General features: G+C 40.7%; 1 protein-coding gene across 12 annotated transcripts in view; it reads left to right on the top strand.

Moving 5' to 3' along the window:
• The window catches only part of Atxn7 (ataxin 7), a 147088-nt gene that overhangs the window by 29760 nt on the left and 95125 nt on the right, over nt 1-22203 (top strand). For 11 of the 12 annotated variants that reach the window (XR_009227565.1, XR_006853493.2, XR_006853492.2 and 8 more), the window contains exons 2-4: nt 1841-1928; nt 15875-16174; nt 16412-16480. Coding sequence is in view for 6 of the 12 variants with exons in the window: in XM_046452919.2 (XP_046308875.1) it covers nt 15886-16174; nt 16412-16480 (358 nt within the window). In the remaining 6 variants the exon portion in view is untranslated. Of the gene's footprint in view, nt 1-1840; nt 1929-15370; nt 15472-15874; nt 16175-16411; nt 16481-22203 lie in introns of those variants that run through there. The other variant, XM_046452920.2, reaches the window with a different exon arrangement.

Here is a 22203-nt window from a genome sequence, read left to right as displayed (position 1 = left end):
TCAGAGAGCGAGGAAGGCAGCTAGTGGGAGAGCACTTGACCAGCATGTGCAGGGCCCTCCTTGGGTGCCCCGCTGTCCTCTGAAGGCATCACCATGGGTGGGGTGGATGGCTCTCTTGACCATAAAATCTGAATACACTGTCTCTGTCATGGTATTTTGTAACTTACTTTGGGTGATTTTTCATAGCTGTAAAATGTTTATGATGCAAAGCAATTAATTTTGGCTCAAGACAGACATTTTAAGTAAGATAGTGGCTTTTATGGGAAGGAAGGCAGAACAAGGACAGTAAAATGGAAATCAGAAATTCTTTAAAAAGTAGGAGATTGGCCAAGAATTAGAAATCTGGAGGAGAAAAACATCTGGTTTATAGAGATTGTAGGAATGACTTTAAGCATTACCAAGTAACATTTTGTGAATAAATAAAACTGAAACTGTTTTTTTAAAGGGAGAGGGGAAGGGGATGATCTAGGAATAACTTAAAAGCCAATAAAGATGATTATGAATAAATGGATAAAACATGGCGTAGAATTTCAGTCACTAAGTCAGGCACAGTGGCACACGCCTGTAAATCCCAGCAGCTTGGAAGGCTGAGGCAGGAGGATCACAAGTTCAAAGCCAGCCTCAGCAACTTAGCAAGACCCATGCAACTGAGTGAGACCCTATCTCAAAATATTAAAAAGGGCTAGGGTTATGGCTTAGTGGTTAAGTGCTTTTGGGTTCAATCCCTGGTACGCCCCCCCCCCCCCACACACACACACAAAAAAAAGAATTCAATCACTCAGATATTTTAAAGAGATGCTTTATTAGCGCCTTAGTATCCCAAGCCATAGAAATGTTTGGGTTATCATCTTAGAGTTTATGAAAATAAATAAAAATTGAGCAAAGCAATATTCATATTGCCTGACCTTGGTATATATAGCCAGTGAAGATTATAGGAAATGAAGTGTATTTGCAGCGAATTTTCCATAGGAAATCAGCCTGCCTTGTGCTGTATACTTTGACAGCATCTACCCTGTAGCTGTGTCATTGCCTGTATTGGCTACTTTTTTTCTTCTGCTGCATGTCAAAGTTGAAAACCAACTCAATTTCTACCTCTGGTTTGCTAATTCCCAATCCTTTGGAATCCTCCCCAAATTGAGTAGTACCCACATTTCACTTGAAATACCCGTATGCATGTGTGTGCACAACTATGAAGAGTGCATAGCTTCCTTGTGCTTTTTAGGAAGAGGATTTGAGTTTTTTGTTTTCCTGTCTATAGTATGAACAATTGCTTCTTTAAACTGCTGAATGATAAAGGACAGAGGGAGCTCTCCAAATAGTGTTCTTATTCAGAATGTGTGTGTGTGTTACATCTATGATTCTGACAGGTTTCATAGGAGCAGGCTTTCTGAATAGCTATTTTTAAAATTAAGTGAAAACTCATTAGTGGCAAATTACACACAATGATTTTAAGCCCCAGGAGGCTGACTCTATGTACATATTGAGTAGTCATTTGTTCTTAGTTTATTGTAAATACAGCCAATTAAATTCATTGTTAAAAATTAATGAATTACATTTGTCGTAAAATTGGTAAAGCGCCTTGAATTTTATCTGTTTGACATTTCAAAGCACAAGTAATAATTTCAGAACACCTGGTAACTAATAAGATTACAGATTTCTTTTTTTTTTTTTGGTGGTGGTGCTAGGGATTGAACCCAGGACCTTGAACACCCTAGCAAGTGCTGTACCACTGAGCCACATCCCTGGTCCTAAGATTTATAAACTTCAGATTAGCTTTATCCACTGTTTCATCCCTTTTCTTTTTCTTTTTTTTTTTTTTTTTTTTTTTTGATCTGAACAGAATTAAGAAGAAGGAGCATCCACAATCACAGCAGATGAAGATCCACTGGTAAATTATCAGGATTTTTGGCCTGCCCTCTAAAGAAAAGGTAACTGGCTGTTCTGACATAGCAAAGTTGAATAAATGCAATACTTCTAATTATAAGATTATAGTAGAGTTGAAGTTTTACCCAAAGAATGATAGTATTTAATATAAGATATCTGAGTTAGATCTTAAATTTTAAGCATAACCCTGAATATGATCTTCCTAATATAAAATGACAGTGAATTGAAGGCGTGGGATACTATTAGATGTTTGTTTCTCAACACACAAAAATACTAAATAACAAGCCTAACCCCAAAACATTTGTAAAAGTCGCAGGAAGGGATTCGAGATAGAATTCCCCTCTCTCCCCAGCTCTACCCTCTTTGTCCGGGGAGGTTGTCAAAGGTGTGCCTTGTGGTTTTCTCCTTAGCTCTTGTTCTCTTCTCTCCCACACAATGAAGACCCAGCTGGTAAGGGCAGGGGAAATGCCAAACAGGACTGTCACACAGGCAGGACTTCTTCAGGCACACTTTCTGGGCCTAGTGCCCTTGCCCAGGCTGCCAGATAGTCCTGTGCTCGGGAGCAGCATTGGATCATTATGAAAATAGCAGCCACCATTGATGGAGTTTCTCACTACGCCGTCACCATCATGCATTTGCTATTTGGGGAATGGCTGAATTTCACAGAATGAGAAAAAGGATAATATTCCTGGAAGAGTTTTAATTTAAAAAAAAATCCATTCTTCCATCTACTCAAAGGAATGAGGGGGTTTACAAGTTAAGATACATTTTAACATGAATCATTGAAGGATAAAACTGAACAGAATCCAAACAGGAAAGACCAAAAGAATTTCAGCCTCTGGAATTGATCAACTTACATTACTCAGGCAACAAATGTGATGTCTCAATCAGCCTTTAAGCAACTATGGCAAAAATGGAAACATTTTGTATGACATGCACATTCATCTGCAAAGATAGCATTTTACTATTATTAAACCATAACTGGAGCTTCAGGAAAGTGGCAGTTCTGTTTCAGTGTTTAAAAGAACTGAGCAGCTATGAAGCCTCACCTTCAAAATAGGCCCTTAGGATTCTTTGGCCTTCAGCTGAAGGACTACAGTGCAGGGGCATCAGAGGCACCACAGTGGATGGTGTTCATTGTGGACTCTCTGCCAGGTGCTCTCCTGTATGGTGGTGACCCCCTGGCAGTGGAGAGATCTGGAAAGACGGGAGGAGGAAGCACACTTTACAGAATGCCAAGGGAGCTCTTTAGTCCAGAACTATTTACTGAGATTCTACCGTGTTCAAACAGATTTTCCCCAGGAGAAAAAGGAGAATAGGAGGTGATTTCCATGAACTATAATTATGACATGCTTTTTTGAATATTATAGCAATGGAGATTAATGTGATACCAGGACATGAATGACAAGTGGCAGGGAAAGAACAAGAATTACAAACCAAAAAGTCTGCAGGACCTGACAGGAAGGGGAATCAAATGGGCTGGGTGGAACAGTGAGAAATTGACAAGTTCATGACCAGTCTGAAGTAGCAGCCCCTTCTCAGTACTGATTGTGGCCCAATAAGTCCCAAATTGAACACCAACCAACTTACATGCTGTGTTCCTTGCTGGATGCTGGAGCTAAATGAGCAAATCAAGGGGATAAAGGTCCCTCCCATTGAATTAGCACTTATCTTTTTGGTATCAACAAATGAAAATCATATGTGTCTGGGCTGGGGATGTGGCTCAGTGGTAGAGTACTTTCTTAGCATGTGTGAGGCCCCTGGATTCAATCCCTAGCATTGCAAAAAAATAAAAAAATTATATTTATCATGTGTAGCATATTGTTTTGAAATATGTATATGTGTGAAATGGCTAAACTCAACTAATTAACAGATACATGACCCCACATACCTAATCACTTTTTTGTGATAAGAACTTTTAAGACCTCTGGTCGTAGAAGTTTTTAAGGATCCATTATTAACTAGAGTCACTTTAAAGAAGAAAAAAATCCCTTTTATTTAATTGAGATTTTTGTCTCATTTTCCCAGCATCTCCCTCTCCACCTCCAGCCACTGGTGGTTCAAACTCTTCTACATTCCGCATATAAGTGAGATGATCCTGTGTCTGTCTTTCTGAGTGCCATATTTTACTTAGTCTGTGTCCTCCAGGTTCATCCATGTTCTCATAAGTGACAGGATTTCCTTCTTTTTTTAAGGCTAAATAATATTTCATTGTGTGCATAAACTACCATTTCCTTACCCATTATTCCGCTGATGAACACTCAGGTTAATTCCCTAACTTGTTGTGAATAAAGCTGTAATGAACATGAGTATGAAGGCCTGTCTTCAGTATGATGTCATTTCCTTTGTGTATATACTCAGTAGTGCTCATGCCAGGTTATATGGTTCTATTTTTGATTTTCTGAGGAACCTCCATATTGTTTTCAATAATGGCCATACTTTTTAATGAGAGAAACAGACAGTAGAGAGCAGACACAAATAAATGCATTATATATTTATTATATGATAATAATTAGCAAAAAACAAAAACAGGGTAAGGAAAATTAGGAACACTGATGAGAGATGGGACTTGAAGTTTTAAATGGGAGTGATCGTGGTAGGACTTCGAGAAGGTGAGATTTGAGCATTAAAGTCGAGCTCTCTGGGGAAGAGCGAATGGACTGTGCAGAGACTAAAAGCAGATGCCTGCATCGGCTCTGCAAGCCACAGAAAGGAGGGGGCCAGATCTGAGTGGTGAGTTGGGAGAAAAGGGTAGGAAATGAAGGCAGACAGGTAATAGGGCCCAGGGTATGTGGCCTTAGTGACCATTGAACAGGCTTTGGCATTTATTCTGAGAGATGTGGGATATCATTGGAAGATTCTAAGAAGAGTGACTTGATTTGACTTCTGTTTTAATAAAATCACTGAGGCCATTATAGTAAGATAGGCTGTAGGGGACAAGGCAAAAATGGGGAGACCAGTTAAATTGTGGCTATGATAATAACCCAGGCAAGAGATGACAATTTTGCCGGATCTCCAAAAATTTTAAGGGAAATGAAATCTGGACTGAAATTACTATTTTAAGAAAATAACAAAGTTTGAATCAACCTAAATAAGGCTGTGAGATTCTGTTATGTGCTTATTGTTTGCTACGTCAGCTATAGAATTGGTGATGTAATTCAGAGGAAGGTGAAGACTTTGGTTCAGACTAAATTGGAAAAGAAAACAGTTGATTTTACACGAAATGAAAGCTTGCTTTTTGATCAGTGCAGGAGACCAAGGAAAGTGACTATTCACAATAGCTAGAAGGTGGAAACAATCCAAATGTCCATCAACTGATCAACAAACTGTGGGATAGAGCATAGTGGAATAGAGCAATTCCCTACTTTATCCAGAGGGGATGTGTTCCAAGACTCCAGTGGATGCTAGAAACCACAAATAATACCAAACTTTTCTTCTGTGAAGTGTCTGTCCAGTTTCTTAGTCCATTTATTGACTGGATTTTTTTTGTTTGTTTGTTAAGTTTTTTGGGTTCTGTGTGTATCCTAGAGATTAATTATCCGAGGTGCATTAATTATCAGAGGTCTATTTTGTAGGCTCTTTCCTTACATTTTTTATTGTTTTCCTTTGCTGAGAAGAAGCATTTTAATTTGAATCCATCCCATTTATTGATTCTTAATTTTACTTCTTGCGCTTTAGGAGTCTTGTTAAGGAAGTCAGATCCTAGGCCGACATGGTGAAGATTTGGGCCTATTTTTTCTTCTATTAGGTTCACGGTCTTCTGTTCTGGTGCCTAAGTCTTTGATGCACTTTGAGCTGATTTTTGTGCAGTGTGTGAGAGAGAGAGGTTTGATTTCATTTTGCTACATATGGATTTCCAGTTTTGTCAGTACCATTTGTTGAATAGGCTGTCTTTTCTCCAGTGAATGTTTTTGGCACCTTTGTCTGGTATGACACAACTGTATTTATGTGCTTTTGTCTCTGTGTCTTCTAGTCTGTACCACTGGTGTACAAGTCCATTTTGGTGCCAATAGCATGCCGTTTTTGTCACTGTAGCTCTGTAGTATAGTTTAAGGTCTAGTATTGTGATGCTTCCTGTTTTACTTTTCTTGCTAAGGATTGTTTTAGATATTCTGGGTCTCTTATTGTTTCAAATAAATTTTATGATTGCTTTTTCTATTGTATGAAAAATGTCATTGGGATTTTAATTGGAATTGCATTAAATCTGTATAACACTTTTGTTAGTATCATCATTTGACAATATTAATTCTGCCTATCCAGGAGCATGGAAGATCTTTCCATCTTCTGAGGTTTTATTCAATTTCTTTCTTTAGTTTTCATTGTAGAGATCTTTCACCTCTTTTGTTAGATTGATTCCCAGGTTTTTTTGTTTGTTTGTTTGTTTGTTTTTTGGAGGCTATTGTGAATGGGGTAGTTTTCCTAATTTCTTTTTCAGTGGATTCATCGCTAATGTATAGGAATGCATTTGATTTATGTGTTGTTGATTTTATATCCTGCTGCTGAATTCATTTATTAATTCTAGAAGTTTTCCGGTGGATTTTTTTTGGATCATCTAGATATAGAATCATGTCATCAGCAAATAAGGATAGTTTGAGTTCTTCTTTATCTATTTGTATCCCTTTAATTTCTTTCTTCTAATTGCTCTGGCTAGAGTTTCAAAGATGATGTTGAATAGAAGTGGTAAAAGAGGACATCCTTGTCTTGTTCCAGTTTTTAGAGGGAATGCTTTCAATTTTTCTCCATTTAGAATGATGCTGGCCTTGGGTTTAGCATAGATAGCTTTTACAATGTTGAGGTGTGTTCCTACTATCCCTAGTTTTTCTAGTGTTTTGAACATGAAGGGTGCTATGTTTTGTCAAATGCTTTTTCTGTATCCACTGAGATGATCATGTGAGTCTTGTTTTTAAGTCTATTAATATGATGAATTATGTTTATTGATATCCATATGTTGAACCAATGTTGCATCTCTGGGATGAACTAAACTTTATCGTGTGCACTATGTTTTTAATGTTTTTGTATAAAATTTGCCAGAATTTTATTGAGAATTTTTGCATCTTTGTTCATCAGGGATATTGGGTCAATCTGGAATTCTTTGTGAAGTTTTTCACATTTTACTGTTGGCTTTGCAAAAATAGTTTTATTGAGATGTAGTTAAAATATCATAGATGTTTGCACTTAAAGTGTGCAGCTTTTTAAAGATTTTTAGTGTGTTCACATATGTGCAACCATCACCTCTGTCTAGGTCCAAAACATTTTTAGCATCCCTAAAGGATACCCCATTCCCATTAAGCAGTGACTCCTCATATTCCCTTCCCCCTGGATCCTGGAAATCAACAATTTGTCTTCTGTTTCTAGGAATTTGCCTATTCTTGATAATTCATATAAATGAAATTGTGTAATATGTGTAATAATTTTTGTCTGACTTTATTTTACTTAAGCATGATTTCAAGGTTTATTCATGTATCATGTGCTTTGTTCCTTTTTATGGAGTGAAGGAATGTTATTAAAAAGATATAGATATTCCTTGTATAAATATATACAATTTGCTTGTCTGTACATCAGTTGATGAACAATTGGGTTGTTTTTACAGTTTGGCTATTACCAGTAATGTGGCTAATGAACATTTGCATGCAAGTGTCTGAGTCTTGGCTTTTAATTCTTCTTTTTTAAAATTTTTTTTAGTTGTCAATAGACTTTTATTTTCCTTATTTATATGTGGTGTCAAGAATGGAACCCAGGGCCTCACACATGCTAGGCAAGTTCTCTGCCACTGAGCCACCACCCCAGCCCTGCTTTTAATTCTTCTGAATATACACATAGAAGCGGAATTGCTGAATGACATGGTTATTTTAACTTTAACTTTTAAGTGGCTACTAAACTGCTTTCCACACTAGCTGTACCGTTTTACATCCCCCCACTGTCTCCCTGCAATGTAGGAGAGTTCCAGTTGCTTTATGTACTGCTGACACTCTTAACATTTCTATTCTTTTGTCATTTTTTTCACTACAGCCATCATAATGGGTGTGAAGGGCTCTCTCTTACAGCTTTGTTTTCTAATATTTCTTTTTAGTTGTAAATAGACACAATACCTTTATTTTGTTTATTTATTTTTATAAGGTGCTGGGGATCAAACCCAGTGCCTTACCGGTGCTAGGCAATAAGCCCAGCCCCTGTTTTACAGTTTTGATTTTCATTTTCCTAATGACTACTGATTTTAAGTATCTTTGCATTTTCTTGTTGGTCATTTACATTGTCTTCTCTGGAAAAATGTCTGTTGAGATCCTTTACCAATATTAATAATTGAGTTACTCATCTTAGAAAAACGTGAGATGTAAGATGTCTTTCTCTTTTCTTATCAGATAAATCTTTTATCAGATAAATGATTTGCAAAAAAAAAAAAAAATCCTCTGTTCTCTGGGTGGCCTCTTCACTTTCTTGATGGTGTCCTTTAAGAAGAAAAGTTTAATTTCAGTGAGGTACAATTTATCTATTTGGCTCTGTTTTTCAAGAATACCTAACAAGTCAGATTCTAGCCCACTTAGGATTGCTACTCTGCTGCCACAATCCAAGAAACTATTTGGAAAATTCTTAGTCTTTTTGAGAATAACTGTTTTCTCAAGTGGAGAGGCAGGAAGCTTTGGAAAGCTGCAAAGACACATTTCACCTGTAGCATTTTATTTTTTTTTTAGTTCCCCTTTTCTGCTCCTGAATTTCATTCACTTAGATCAGATTTGGGGTGAGGGATTCAGTGGAAAGAAGGATAAGGTCTCTGGGTCGTGAAGATTTTATGTTGACCAAAAGAGATTATGAGTTATAAAAGAAAAAGGTCAGAAACTTTATTATGATCCATTTTTGATACTATTTAAAACTAGAATGGCCAGGAGAGTGTAAAAATTTTTTGCTTTTGGGAAGAAAGGTTTAGGGACCAGTACATCTAAAAAGTCATTCTCATTATATGAGAATTTTCTTCCTTCTTTTCTTCTTCATCCTCCTCCTCCTTTTCCTCCCTGCCACCCCCAGCCCAGTTTAGGAGAATTTATTTTTGTGGTGTGTGTATGTGTGTGTGTGTACACACTTAAGGGAAGGAAAGGACAGGGAACTCTATTCATTCATAGTCATTCACACATATTACTGAAAAATAGTTCAATCTGTAATTCTATAGCCCTTTTACCTCTACTAAGAAAAGGAAGGCTTTCCTTTGGGAATGGAAAAGGATTACAAGTTTATCTGGTACAGTCTGCCCTTTGAGAAGCAATACAAATCCAGACAGGTTGCGTGATGAGGGTGCAAAGAAAGTATATGGAAAATCAGGGTGCCATGTTTCCTGGATCTGTGTCTTTGCTTAGAGCTGGAACTTTGCTGAGGACGAGGGAAGAAACCTCTGTGTCATTCCTCCCACCCTGTGCTAGTACCTGGCATCCTTTGTCCTGGATTCAGCCTTAGGGGTTTTTCAACCAGCTTGGGGACCTGTCTGAAACTATATACTAGGGTTTGGGAGGTAAGGTCCAGGTTCCCAGTGACCCACTAGGAGGCCAAACTTTTCATTCCTAAGAGACTAAGTGCTCCCATTGCTACCTTGATTTCAGAAGATGTGTTCTTGACCCAGTCCATAACATTATGTGATTTAGTGGTGGGGTTCCCCTGTGCTTGGTGGGAGGGAGATTTTGCTAAACAAATAGAATTTGAGAGGGGACTTGATTGGTCAGGAGGATTTCACCCATATTATAGGTGGAGTGACCTCTATGAGCAAAGGCTTAGAAGTTGAGAGCAGGAGAGGGGAGCATATTGGAAACTATGGATTGGATCTTTTGGTTGGACCAGAGAGTACCTACAGGAGACAACCGAACAACAGATAGATGTGGTGGAGCTGAGGGGAGGGCAGCCTGTAGAGAGCCTTAAATGCCTGGAGAGAAGTTTTCATTTATTTCACTTCAACAAGACTATCTGATGGCATAGTGTGGACACATTAGAGTTGGCACTTACTAAATGACTGACATAGTGCTGGTAGCTGATGCAATGCAATTTTTTTTTAAGAGAGAGAGAATTTTTTAAGTTTTTTTTTTAGTTTTCAGTGGACACAGCATCTTTATTTTATTTTTATGTGGTGCTGAGGATCGAACCCAGCGCCCTGCACAGGCCAGGTGAGCATGTTACTGCTTGAGCTACATCCCCAGCCCAATGCAATGTAATTTTGCATTATTAATTTTTTTTTAGTGTTCCTCATAAAGTAGATACTCTTATTTTATTCATTTTATGGATGAAGAAACAGACACAGAGAGGTTAAGTGATTTCCCCAGAGCAATACAGCTAGTAAGAGGTAGAAGTGAGATTCAGCCTGGGAGATGGCTCTAGAACCCATGCTCTTAATTTCTGGACCTTTAAGAATGGTGATATTTACAGTCAGTTTTAGTGAAAGCTTTGTTGGTACAAAGGTGACATAGGAAATTATTTTTCATAGTGTATCTGATCTTTGCATTTTATTGCATCTAAGGTAGCGCACTAAAACTATATGGTTGGCTTTCTTTTATAGCTGATTGTTGGTCCAACTTTTCCATTTCTTTTTTAAAATGTAAACCCTTCTCTCAATTTTTTAAAAATTACTTAACCTAAAGAAGTTAAGTCCTAATCAAGATTTGAAATCAGGTTTACCATAAAATAGGTCAGCATTATATCTCTGGCAATACTTGGGCATTATGAATTGGTTACACTTCATGATTTATTACCTTTTATAATTTATTACTTTTTATATGTGTATTTAAATTTTTTTTGTCTTTCCAAGCACGTTTTTATTACTGATGGATATTTCTTTAGTATAATTCATACCCAACTATACACATATGACTAAGAAAACGAACTGCTTGGAAGATGACACATTTGTGTAGAATGAGTATGTGTACCATCTTCTAAGAGATGGGCATCCCTCATCTTAAGTCTCCACTGTTGCAAGTGCCCTTATTATTTCTAATTTTGCACTTGATTGTCAGAAGGTCCAGCCACTGAGCTGATGAACTCAATTTATTACACACACACACACACACACACACACACACACACTGTTCTCCCTCTGCTGGAATACCATGTATCTCTGACAGGCTATGAGATGTCTCACTAGAGGGAGCGCAGCTAAGGAAAGGCCCTCCTGTGATACCCCTATGCAGAATGGCGCCCTGGCTCACTCTGGAGAAGAAAGAAGGAAAGGGAGAGGTGTGGTCAGAGGAGCTAGAGAGGCTGTGAACAAAGGCACTGCCAATTTTAGGAAGATAGAAAGCCACCATAACTAATACATTCCTAGTTTTGTAAGTCTGTTTCTTTTTACCCTAATAACTTCACTACTTTGAGGTTGATAATGGAGAATCTGTTACCAACCCTGTAATTTACACAGATAAATATACTGTAGTTACTGGTTGTCAAGTTTATTAAAATCTTGTATTGGGACTGGTGGTTTTCCCCAAATAAAAAGACTTGTGTGGGGTCTTGCTTCTTAGAAAAGTTTTGGGAAGTCTCAGCCTTTTTACATTAGACTAGATTTAGGTACTAGAAAGGTAAACTTATTTTTAAAAATTTATTGCATATTGGATGGGTTCAGCCTTTGAACAAAACATTTTATAAGTGAATCTGCTGTGCAAAGAATCCTTTTTGTAAAGAGAGACCTTGTTACCCTTGGCATCTACTGGGAACATACCTAAATTTGGATGGTGAAGTAAGACCATATTTTAAATACATCCTTGGAAGGGATAAAATGCTCAGAATTTGGCAGCATTTCACTTCTGACAGCCTAGTTCTTAAGCTACATACAATCTAATTGGTGGTGACAGCTTTTAACATGAGCATTTCAATGAATTAAAATTTTTGCCTGCTTCTAAGCTTTTTCATACTCTCAGTGAAATTATTATTTTGTGTTCACCCTGGTGCCTAATATAGTGCCTGATATGTGGTAAGTAATGGGGATTGTTAGATAAATTGAGTTCCCATTACTGAAACCTTATAAAATGTATATTGTTTAAAGGTACAGGCAGATGCTGAAGTTCATCCAGGCTAGAGGACATCATCAGAAGTACACTGGCATAAGTACTGACTTATATCATGCAAGACACACTCCTACATTAAAATAATCTGTATTAAATGAATGTCAATTATATGAGCTATTTTCTTTTATATTTCTGGGTATGGAGACTGGAGGATTTAAGTAAGAGGTCATCAAATTCTTTATTATGGTCTGGAGAAAAAAACTAAGTATTTGAATTTCTGTTGTACATGTGTTTATGATCAGTGCTCTTTGTATAAGGAATAATTTAAAACTGTTGCCAACATTTGAAAATCAGATGTACTTTATCAGCTTGCAGTTTTGACTTTTCTTGGTGATTCATTCCAGCTATTAGGAAACCCAAAAGTATGAATATCTATCTTTTCTAGAAGTTAGGGCCTTTTCATGGGTGATGAAACAGTATGGTAAAAATGCATAGACTGTAGCAAAGAGTATAGGGTGGGGAGATAATGCCAGGAATTAATTGTCATTTTCTTGTCCCCACATCCTCCTCAATTTGGTAGCAAATTTCCTAGGTAAGTATTGAACTGAATCACTCATCTTGATATATATAAATACTTGATATTTTTAGTATTTGGGTTAAGCTATGTACCAAGAATCTTTTCGTGTAATCCTGAAATATCTGGCCTTATCTCCATTTTATAGATTATGAAACTGAGGTACTGGCAAGTTAGGTAACCTGCCTGGTGACACAGCTTATAAGTGGAAGAGCTAATGTCTGTACCCAGCAATAGCAAGACTGGCTCTAGAGTCCTACCTCATTTTCCTTATCAGTCCATTGTAAATAATGCAATTTATAACTGGCATGACTGCATATAATGAGATAATGCAATAAGGCACCTACAGCAATTATTGAGGTGCTCAACAATTGATAGCTGCTATTATAATTAAGATCCCTTAGTAACTATTATAATGTTAAGATGATTTTTAAAAAATTTTAAGCTCTTTTGTGTCTTCTTTATTAAACCAATCAAAACTTTGAAGGAAAAAAATATATCAAGCAGGAGTTAAGGTAAAATTTGAAGTATTACAAATTGCTATTTTGATTCTCATTGGCTGGAAGTCCTGTATTGGTAAACTGTGAAATATTTTCACATGTAAAAGAAATCAAGCAATATCTGGAGGAAGTGAGACTGTACTTCACATTTGCCATTCTTCCCCTTATTTTAATTCTCAACCTGCATTTTCAAGAATCAGAAGAACTTTACTCAAGCAAGTTCCCTTTGGTCACTAAATGGCTGAGTAGTCCTCAACTTTTCTTTTCACTGGCAGCTCCAAATGCCATTATATTCAAATTCTCGTTTATTTTAAATGTCGAATTACAAAATTCAAAGTAATTGATAAATTGTATCCTTTGATCCAGGGAATCAGAATTTGGATATTTTCATGCAATTATACATATATTTCAGTAATTCAGAATTATGAAAAGTTGAACATCTGTACTGGAGATATCCAGCTATGTTTATAAAAAATATGTTTATATTCCCTTGTTGGCAAGGGAATCCTTTATTTTATTTATTTATATATGGTGCTGAGGATTGAACCCAGGGCCTTGCAGGCTAGGTGAGCTTTACTGATGAGCCACAACCCCAGCCCAAGGGGATCTATGTTTTGACCATGCATTTTTTTCTTTGATAGTCTTATTTAGGAAGTTAAAACTTAGACATGAATTTTAAGTTAAATACTTCCAATCATTTCTACTACTTTTGGTTACAGCTGTCCCTCAGTAGTATCCTAGGGAATTGATTCCAGAATCCCCCACCCCAGTCACCAAAATTTTGCAGATGCTCAAGTCCCTTATATAAAATATCACTGTATTTGCATATTACCCAGGCACATCCTCTCATGAACCTTAAACATCTCTAGATTGTTTATAATGGCTAATACAATGTAAATGCTATGAAAATAGTTGTTAGCCTGTAGTTATAGAATAATGACAAGAAAAAAATGTACATGTTCAGTACAGGGTCAGTTTCTTTGTTCGCTTTGTTTTAAAGAAAAAGTACTTCCAACCTATGTTGTTCAGTCTGTGGATGCTGAGCCAGAGGATACAGAGGGCCAATTGTATTTTGATAAGGACTGGAAGCATCCATAGTTTCACTTAATGAACTTGTTTGCATTGCAATTTCACTTAAAAAATAGTTCTAAATCTGTCTAAACAAAAAATTCATATGTATTGTGTATTTTAAAATTTGAACCTAAAACCCTTTCCACTGGAGTCCTGCATTTCCTTGTTAATTTTTACTCTTGTTCAAACGTTCTTATATTTCTGCAAGTTGGACTTTGTTTCTTTCAAGGGGAAGTTGGCCTCCTCTGCCACACCAGATGTTTTGAGATTTAAAATACCCAAAAAACACAAAACACCTCCCCCCACCTACTCAGAGAAACACCTGTAAGCAAGCAGCTCTGAACAGATTATAGGAGTGCTGATATTACTGCAGTATGAAATGTGATGATCAGAATCACTGGTTTTGTTTCAGGCTTCAGATTTTCACATCAGTTTGAGATAACAGTAATTATAGTAACATTTAGGGCAAGGGTTCAGTGTGGTCTGCTACTGTTTCAAGTTTCCTATGCTTCAGCTCATTAAGTAAACTTTTATTTTACCATCTTTAGCCTACCACTTAAGAAGAAGGGGTGTGTGTGCAGGCTGAGGAGGGGTGTAAAGTTCTGTGCACTAATGCCCTTAATTTAGTGAACAAACACTGATGGAAAACAGTGCCTTTCAAACATGTTTTCTAGGAATTCTGTACCTTCCCCCAAGCTGTGTGTTCTCACCCTGCCCAAGACAATAAAGAGGGAGAGGCTAATCGCTTAAGTTAAAACTGAATGCGATTTTTAAATGGTAAGATTTTTTATTTTGGGGATGAATGAATCAATTCCAGGAGCAACGGAAGGAAAAATACAGAAATTTGAGGTAGTGACTCTGAACATGTAAACGGATAAAGATCGCCTCGGTTTCCTCTCCTGTACTCTCTATTACACTGATTTCGTGGTCTCTTTTTTGTTAGATGAGAAATTCCAAGTCCCCCGAGCGCAAACCGTGACCTCCACTTGTGAGCACTGGGGCACACACGTGGGCTCGATCGCGTGCACGAGGGGCTGACACCTGGGCCAATACCTGGGCGGCATTTCCATACTGGTCTGTGGTTCCCTACGTGCCGGGCGTCCGCTGTGGCGGCGTCCCATTCATGCTTTTTGACAACTGTGTGGCCGCCCGCGAGACTAGAGTCAAGTGCTTTTCCCTGCACGAGCTTCTCTGCCCCGGCCCTGGCTGCGATACTCGGTGATACCCAGGGGCCGGCCGGCCGGCTCCTCCATAGGTGGCTGCGTTTCCGACTTCGCCCTGGCTCCACTCCGGGGGCTTGACGTGCAAACTTCGCCGGAGCGAGCTGAGAGGGAGGGACCGGCGAGGGGGAGGAGGCGACGGGAGGCGCCTCCGCTTAAGGGAGCCGGCCGGGCGCCGCCGCTCGGACGGACGCGCGGACGGAAGGAAGGAGCGGGGCCGCCGGGCCCGGCCCGGGGATGCGAGCGGCCGCAGGGTGGGCAGCCGGAGAACCCGGGGTGCGGCTCGGGCCTCCCCGCGGCGGGGTGCCGTGCTGGGCGCGGAGCTGGGGCGGAGGCAGCTCCGGGCGCCGGCCTCGGTGCCGGCTCCTCCGGGCAGAGGCAGGCAGGGGACCCAGCGTCCCGGTGGCGGGCCGCCGGCGGCCGGTTCTCTCCCCCGAGGGGCCGCGGGAGGCGAAAGCGAAAGCGAGCCCGCGCCGCGGACTTTGCGCCCGGAGCAGGGGGTGGCCCGGGAGGAGGCGGGCTGGGGGCTGGGCGGCCGGGGGCGCTGTCAGCGCGCCCCACCCGGCCTGCGGGCCGCGCACGCCGCCGGAACTCCCCGGCGCCTCCTTAAACGCGGCCCCCGCGAGACTCTTTTCCCCCTTTTTTGTTACATTGTAGGAGCGGAAAGAATGTCGGAGCGGGCCGCGGATGACGTCAGGGGGGAGCCGCGCCGCGCGGCGGCGGCGGGCGGAGCAGCGGCCGGCCGGCAGCAGCAGCAGCAGCAGCCTCCGCAGCCCCCGCGGCAGCAGCCGCCGCCGCGGCGCCCACGGCCGGAGGACGGCGGCCCCGGCGCCGCCTCCACCTCGGCCGCCGCAATGGCGACGGTCGGGGAGCGCAGGCCCCTGCCCAGTCCCGAAGCGATGCTGGGACAGTCGTGGAATCTGTGGGTCGAGGCTTCCAAACTTCCTGGGAAGGACGGTGAGTGTCCACGCCCTCCTCTTCCCCACGCCCCCCACTTCCCCCCTCCTCTACCCTCTCCTCCCCTCCCCCGCCACCCCGTCCTGTGACCCGCCCCCTCGGGGGTCAGAGATGCTATCGTTCGCTGGGTTGCGGAACGAGGAGGTGCCCACACCTACCCGTGCGTGCGTGAGCGTGCGTCACACTCCTGGCCACTGACCTGCCTCTCCCCTCCTCCTGTGTGTGTATATCTCCTAGGGACGGAATTGGACGAAAGTTTCAAGGAGTTTGGGAAAAACCGCGAAGTCATGGGGCTCTGTCGGGAAGGTGAGTCCAGCCCCCCCTGATGGAGTCTGTGCAAACCCCGGGGAAGTTTCCTTGCTGCTTGACCAGGGACTGGAACCTGAGCCCACCTTACCCGCTCCCCTTCACCCTGGAGGATGCTGCCTGAGGAGGAGGGAGGGGGAGGGCAGAGCATTTGGGATAATCCAGTCTTGGGACTTCCTGTAATTGGGAGCATCCTAGAACCTTTCAGTGGAAGACTGGCAAGGTGCAGCCTGAGTGGCATTCATTGCTAGGTGGTGAGCACTGGGAATCATCAGTTAGGGAGTTTAACCTAGATCCCTTCAGGTGTGACCCCCTTGTGGAGAACATGAGTGGAGGAAGGATTTCTCAGCTTTAGAATCATTTCCATAAGTACTTGGGAGTGGGTACCTTACAAAGGATACCTGATCACCCATAAGTTTCTTTTTGGTAATTAGAATGAATTTTGAACTAGAAAAAAAAAATGTCTTAATCGCTGCTGCCTTATTTCTGTGGAACGTAATGTACAAGATGCTACCAGAGGTTCCTCACGGCATGAGCACAATTGGTCAGACTTTTTTTTTTGAGAGCCGCAGGATGAGGGGGTTAAAAAAATATATATAAGGAAAGCCAGAATTTTAGATGGTGAAATAAAACTTTACTGCCCATATCTAGTGAAATCAGAGTTTAACTTTTGTTTAGTTTTAAGCTATTTGGTGGAAGGATGCTCTAGGGAAATATGTGTAGCTAAAGGTATGCCTACAAATGAAATGTCTGATATCTGGAAGCTGTCAGATTAGTCCTGGAGATTTTCCTTGTTTTTATGAATTAGGTGGCTTGGTGCTTGTGCTACTATTTGCCTGCACCAGGCCCGGGCACACTCTGTTCAGAAAGGAAAAGGCCTTAAGTGAGGCTTGGCATCCCAAATACTGAATTAGGAGTAGGTAGAATGTTGGCAGCTGGGGAATTTTTAAGTCCAGAGCGGGCTGGTAGTTACTGTCTGTACATTTACTTCTTGTTTTCAACACCTGGCTTTTCTTCACTTTCACCACTTTGGTTTTTATCAGTTGCCGACTTGACCTCTTGGCCCTGTGAGGAAGAATAATACAGTGGCAGCCCTATGAGAGCTTCCAGTTGGAACAGATCATAGAGCAAATTAGTTGATTTTCAAAAGGAGAACTGCTGTTTGAGGGCAAAGGAAAGTGGGAAAGCACAGGACTTGTTGGCGATGTTGCAATAGAAAAAATCAGTTGTTAGTCCGGTTTTAGTGTGGCATTGGCAGCCCGCCTGGGCTTAAAAAATTAAAATCACTAGGTGGCAACTCTCATAGGAAGCAGTTGGAGTAGAGCTTTAGAGGACCTGATCCACTCTTGTTCTTAGTTTTCATTCTCTGGGTGTGGATACATTTCCCATAAAGGGTTTCTAAATCTGTGTGAAAACAGGATGCTGATTATTGTAATTCCCCTATAGAGGATGAGTAAGTGTCTTAGTGTTTCACTGAGGACCTTCATCTGGACCAAGACCCAACCAAATTTAGTGGCCTGGACCCATTTTTGCTCTATTTTTCTTTTGGGATACATTTATCAGCAGGTGTTCCATGAAATGCTAAGACCTTTATTTAACTACCTGCTGGAGGCTCAAAAGGGCCATGGATCTGGTTGTGTGTGCTTCTGAACTATCAAATTATTAGTGTTTGTTAGAGGTCATCCCCCATCCCCCACCCCCCACCCACAAGCTGCTCTCACCATTTAGAGGATGCTGTAGCTGCCAGGCTTTCTGTAACTTGTGCTTGCGTGTTTTGAGTAGAGTCTGAAGTTTTAAATTCAGACAGTTCTACATTTGTTTGTGACTGGATTTTTTGGGGCGCTGTTTAAAAATCTAAGCTTGAGAACTCCATGAAGTAGACTTGTATGTTGTCTTAACAAACAGCCCATATCAGAATGTTTCAGGAATAAAAATACATTCAATATTACCAAAACTTATTGAACCTTTTCCATTGTCTTTGGCTAAGATTATCTCCAACGAAGTAAAAGATGTTTTGGAATTAACTCTATACTAATTCCTCTCGTAAATGTCATTATGGTGAGAGAAATATGTAGGTAAATTGTTTGATGAAGCATGGAAAATCAGCAGCTTTCCCTCTTAGAATATCTCTAGGAATCTCTGCCGGGCACCTGGTCTCCTTGAATCTCTGGTTTCTGATAGGTCAGAAAACCTGAGAGAGAAAGTGGCTTAACCTTACATTAGTTACTTCATCTCTTTGAAGGTAGCTTTTTCTATTTGAAAACATACTACATATTTCCCAGGGTTTTTGTAGGGGTTGAAATTAAATTAGATAACCTGTGTATAATGACTAAATACATACTAATTGCTTTTAACCCTTTGAACTGCTGATAATCCCAGACCTGACTTCCTAATTTGATTTTTATCTAGGTCAAGGGTTGGTAACCTGGGACCCTTAAATAGATTTCCAGAGGTCAAAGTTTGTAGAAACTGTATGTAAAATAAAATGTATGTCCACCTTCCAGGGCAAGTGTCCACAGTTTCCCTTGGATTACAACACGTCCCCACCCCTACTGTTTAAATACACATTAGGCTTTATTTCGTTTTTCCTTTTCTCTTTTTCTTCTTATGAAGAAATTCCTTTGTGGCAAGACTGCCCAAGGGTTAATGCTGTGGAAGTCGGTTGGGACTATTGATTTGAGTGGAAGTAAGATTATTTGTGGTTTGGGTCTTCTTTTAGCACAGGTAGCAAATGCTAGGATAAAATTCCAGTTCTTTTCAGTTTAGCCTATTGTATGTCTGCATTCTCATATTTCTATTGCTGTTTTTCCGGTAGTTTGTAATATTTGTTAATGGTACAGTTGACTTGGTAGAAAAAGGTTGGTTATATTTTGACTTTTTAAAAATGAGTGAACTCAAAAAATTACCTTTTTCCCTTCAAGATAATTTGTATAATTCTATATTTGTAATATCACAAATTTGTGTTTAGATGGAATTAATTGGTATGAATAACTGACTAGAATTTCTTTATTAGTTCCTGAACACATAGGAGCCTTAAAAAATAAAAACATTATCAGGCACTGTGGTGCATACCTGTAATCAGTCCCAGCAACTCCTGAGGCTGAGGCAGGGAAAATCACAAGTTTTTGAGGCCAGCCTCAACAACTGAGCTTGGTTCTAAGCAACATAACGAGACCCTGACTAAAAATAAAAAGGCTTGGAGATGTAGCTCAGTGGTAGAGAACCCCTAGGTTCAATCCCCGGTATCAAAAGCCTTAATTGCACAGTATATTTTTTAAATATATATGGTGTCTTTATGGGAATCATCAGTGAAATTGGAAAAATGAACTCTTCTTTGGGCAGGGACCCCTAATTTTTCTGAAGTCCACCTGTTGTGTGGACATCATAGTTCCCCAACTCTTTCCTTTCTCTGTGCTGTCACCACTCATATGTATTGTGATGGCTGTTGCTTTAGAGTGTATGTGTCCTGAAGGCAGGGACATTTTTGTTAATGACTATTCAGTTCCTGCTCACTTCTGTGTTCAGTATTTGCTCCAAAAAAAAAAAAAAGAACGAATGAATTGAGCTGGATGGTAGCACAAGTCTGTAGTCACAGCTAGTAGGGAGGCTAAGGCAGAAGGATCACAAGCAAGTTCAAGGCCTGCATAGCAACTTAGGAAGACCCTGTCTCAAAATAAAGAATTTAAAGGACTGGAGTATAGCTCAGTGAAAGGACACTTGCCTATCATATGGGACCTCCTGGGTTCAATTCCACCCCCCAGGAATGAAGTGGACTACTGTGAAGATTGAACTGAGTGCCATAGGGTGAATGGTTCAAATGACCAATTTCCAATGTATTGTGACTCAAAAAAAACTTACATTGTGTGTTCTACTTAAATTCTGTGTGTTGGGGGTAATGGCACCAGGGGAGACCAGAGGCTTCCTCCCAGTACTTCCTGTTGCTCTGTTCTGAGTTTAGTGTTCCATTCACACTTTCCAGAAAGGGTGAAGACAGGACACTACCTCTCTTATCTCTGATAGTTGGACAGGGGAAGGAGGATGGCAACCCAGGGTGATAGCCACACTTGATGACAGGTGATTTCCCTGTCAAAATACAGGGACCTAGTTGAGCCTGGGGCAAGATGGAAAAGAGGTCAGGAGGCACCTCTAGGAGCTAGCTTTTGTTTTTGTGTTTTAAGGGTGGACTGGGAGGTGGGTGCTGAGTCAGCACAGCAGCATCACCTTCTTTCTTTTCTAGGAGGAAATGAAATGGTTCCTAGTGAACTGGAAACAGGTGTTTGTGTGAAGTCCTGTTAAAGGGCACTGCATTATAGACTCACACCCCTCTCCCTGGGAGTCTTAATCTCTGTTTTTCCCTCGTGTTTCTCTTATCTGTTTTTACACCCAGCTTTTTCTTATGGACAATTTGAAACACACAGGAGAGAAAATATTTTAATGAACCTCTGTAGCCATCACACCCCTTCAACAGCTAATGAGTCACGGCCCAATCTTGCTTCATCTCTGCCCCACAGTGAGTTGTTGTGAAGTACATCCCAGGCATGGTACATTTTTCAGTTTTCTCTTTTCTGCTCACCTGAACTTCAACATGGATCCTGTAAAAATGGAGTCTTGATGTTGTGCCTTTGTTTAGAAGCAGGTCAGGCTGATGTTTCTGATCTCTTCTGTGAGCTTGCAAGGGCTCTTCAGGTGGCAATGCTTGCAGTCTCCTTACATCTTAAGGGAGATCTAAGCCAAGCCTTCCACAGGAGTCTTTGAGATCTATGTCCCTTGGTCAGTCACCTGAGGGGCTTGTTGATCAGGAGTGCACCTTGAAGGAGTGCTCATGCGGTTTGGCGGTAGATTGCCCACACTTGAGAAACGCCTCTCTCCGAGCATCAGTGCTGCAGTGACGTAGGTGGGCAGAATACTGTGTGTAGCTACCTGCCTGTGAGATCTGCACTAACCCATGGGGGAAGGAGCCCCCACCAGACACCCCTGCAACAGGGATTCTTTCCCCCATTCTGCCATCTTTGAGAGTCTATTCAAATTGTAGCTTGTGGGTCAGATCCATCCTGAGCTATTCCAGAATGATTCTTACATTGCTGAATGGTTGAAATCAAAACAAAAGGGTTTCATGACATGTGAAAATTATATGAAATTCAAATGTCTGTGTCCTAAGTAAAGTTTTATTGGAGCACAGCCACAGCCTTTCATTTACGTATTGTCTATGACTGCTTTCTCTGTACAGTGAACAGCAGAGTTAAGTGGGTGACCCTATAGCTCACCAAGCTCAGAGAAGTTGGCTGACCCCTGGTGTGATGACTTCCTTGGAGGATGAAACAAAGCTCCCTTCTGTGATTCTAGGATTCCTTAAGCTTCCTATTTTGACGAGGAGAATACAGTATTTTATTCTGTATTATGTGTATAACATAGAAGGAAATACATGGAGAAAGAAATGGTTTCACCTAAGAAGGTTGCTGCCATGTCCACACTTGTCATTCACAGCTACTCTTCTGTGGCATACATCTATTTCAGGGCAGTTCACATATAGTTTCCAAGAGCCTAGGATGATGGAGTCTCTTAATCCCTTGTGTGGTACATAAATATGCAGCAGAGAGTCTAGAATTTTTATGGAATTTTCACTCAAATTCTTTAGAACTTCTGCCATTGACCTGGTTTAGAGAAACCAGAACTTTGTTGGAGGTTTTGGGATTATTGGAAAGATTCAACAGAAAACAAATCTG

Source organism: Marmota monax, unplaced genomic scaffold (genome assembly GCF_021218885.2).
Source record: "Marmota monax isolate L192 unplaced genomic scaffold, Marmota_monax_Labrador192_F-V1.1 WCK01_AAM20220418_F8-fsc00042, whole genome shotgun sequence".
NCBI classification, from domain to species: domain Eukaryota; kingdom Metazoa; phylum Chordata; class Mammalia; order Rodentia; family Sciuridae; genus Marmota; species Marmota monax.
This window is presented reverse-complemented; position numbering and strand designations above follow the sequence as displayed.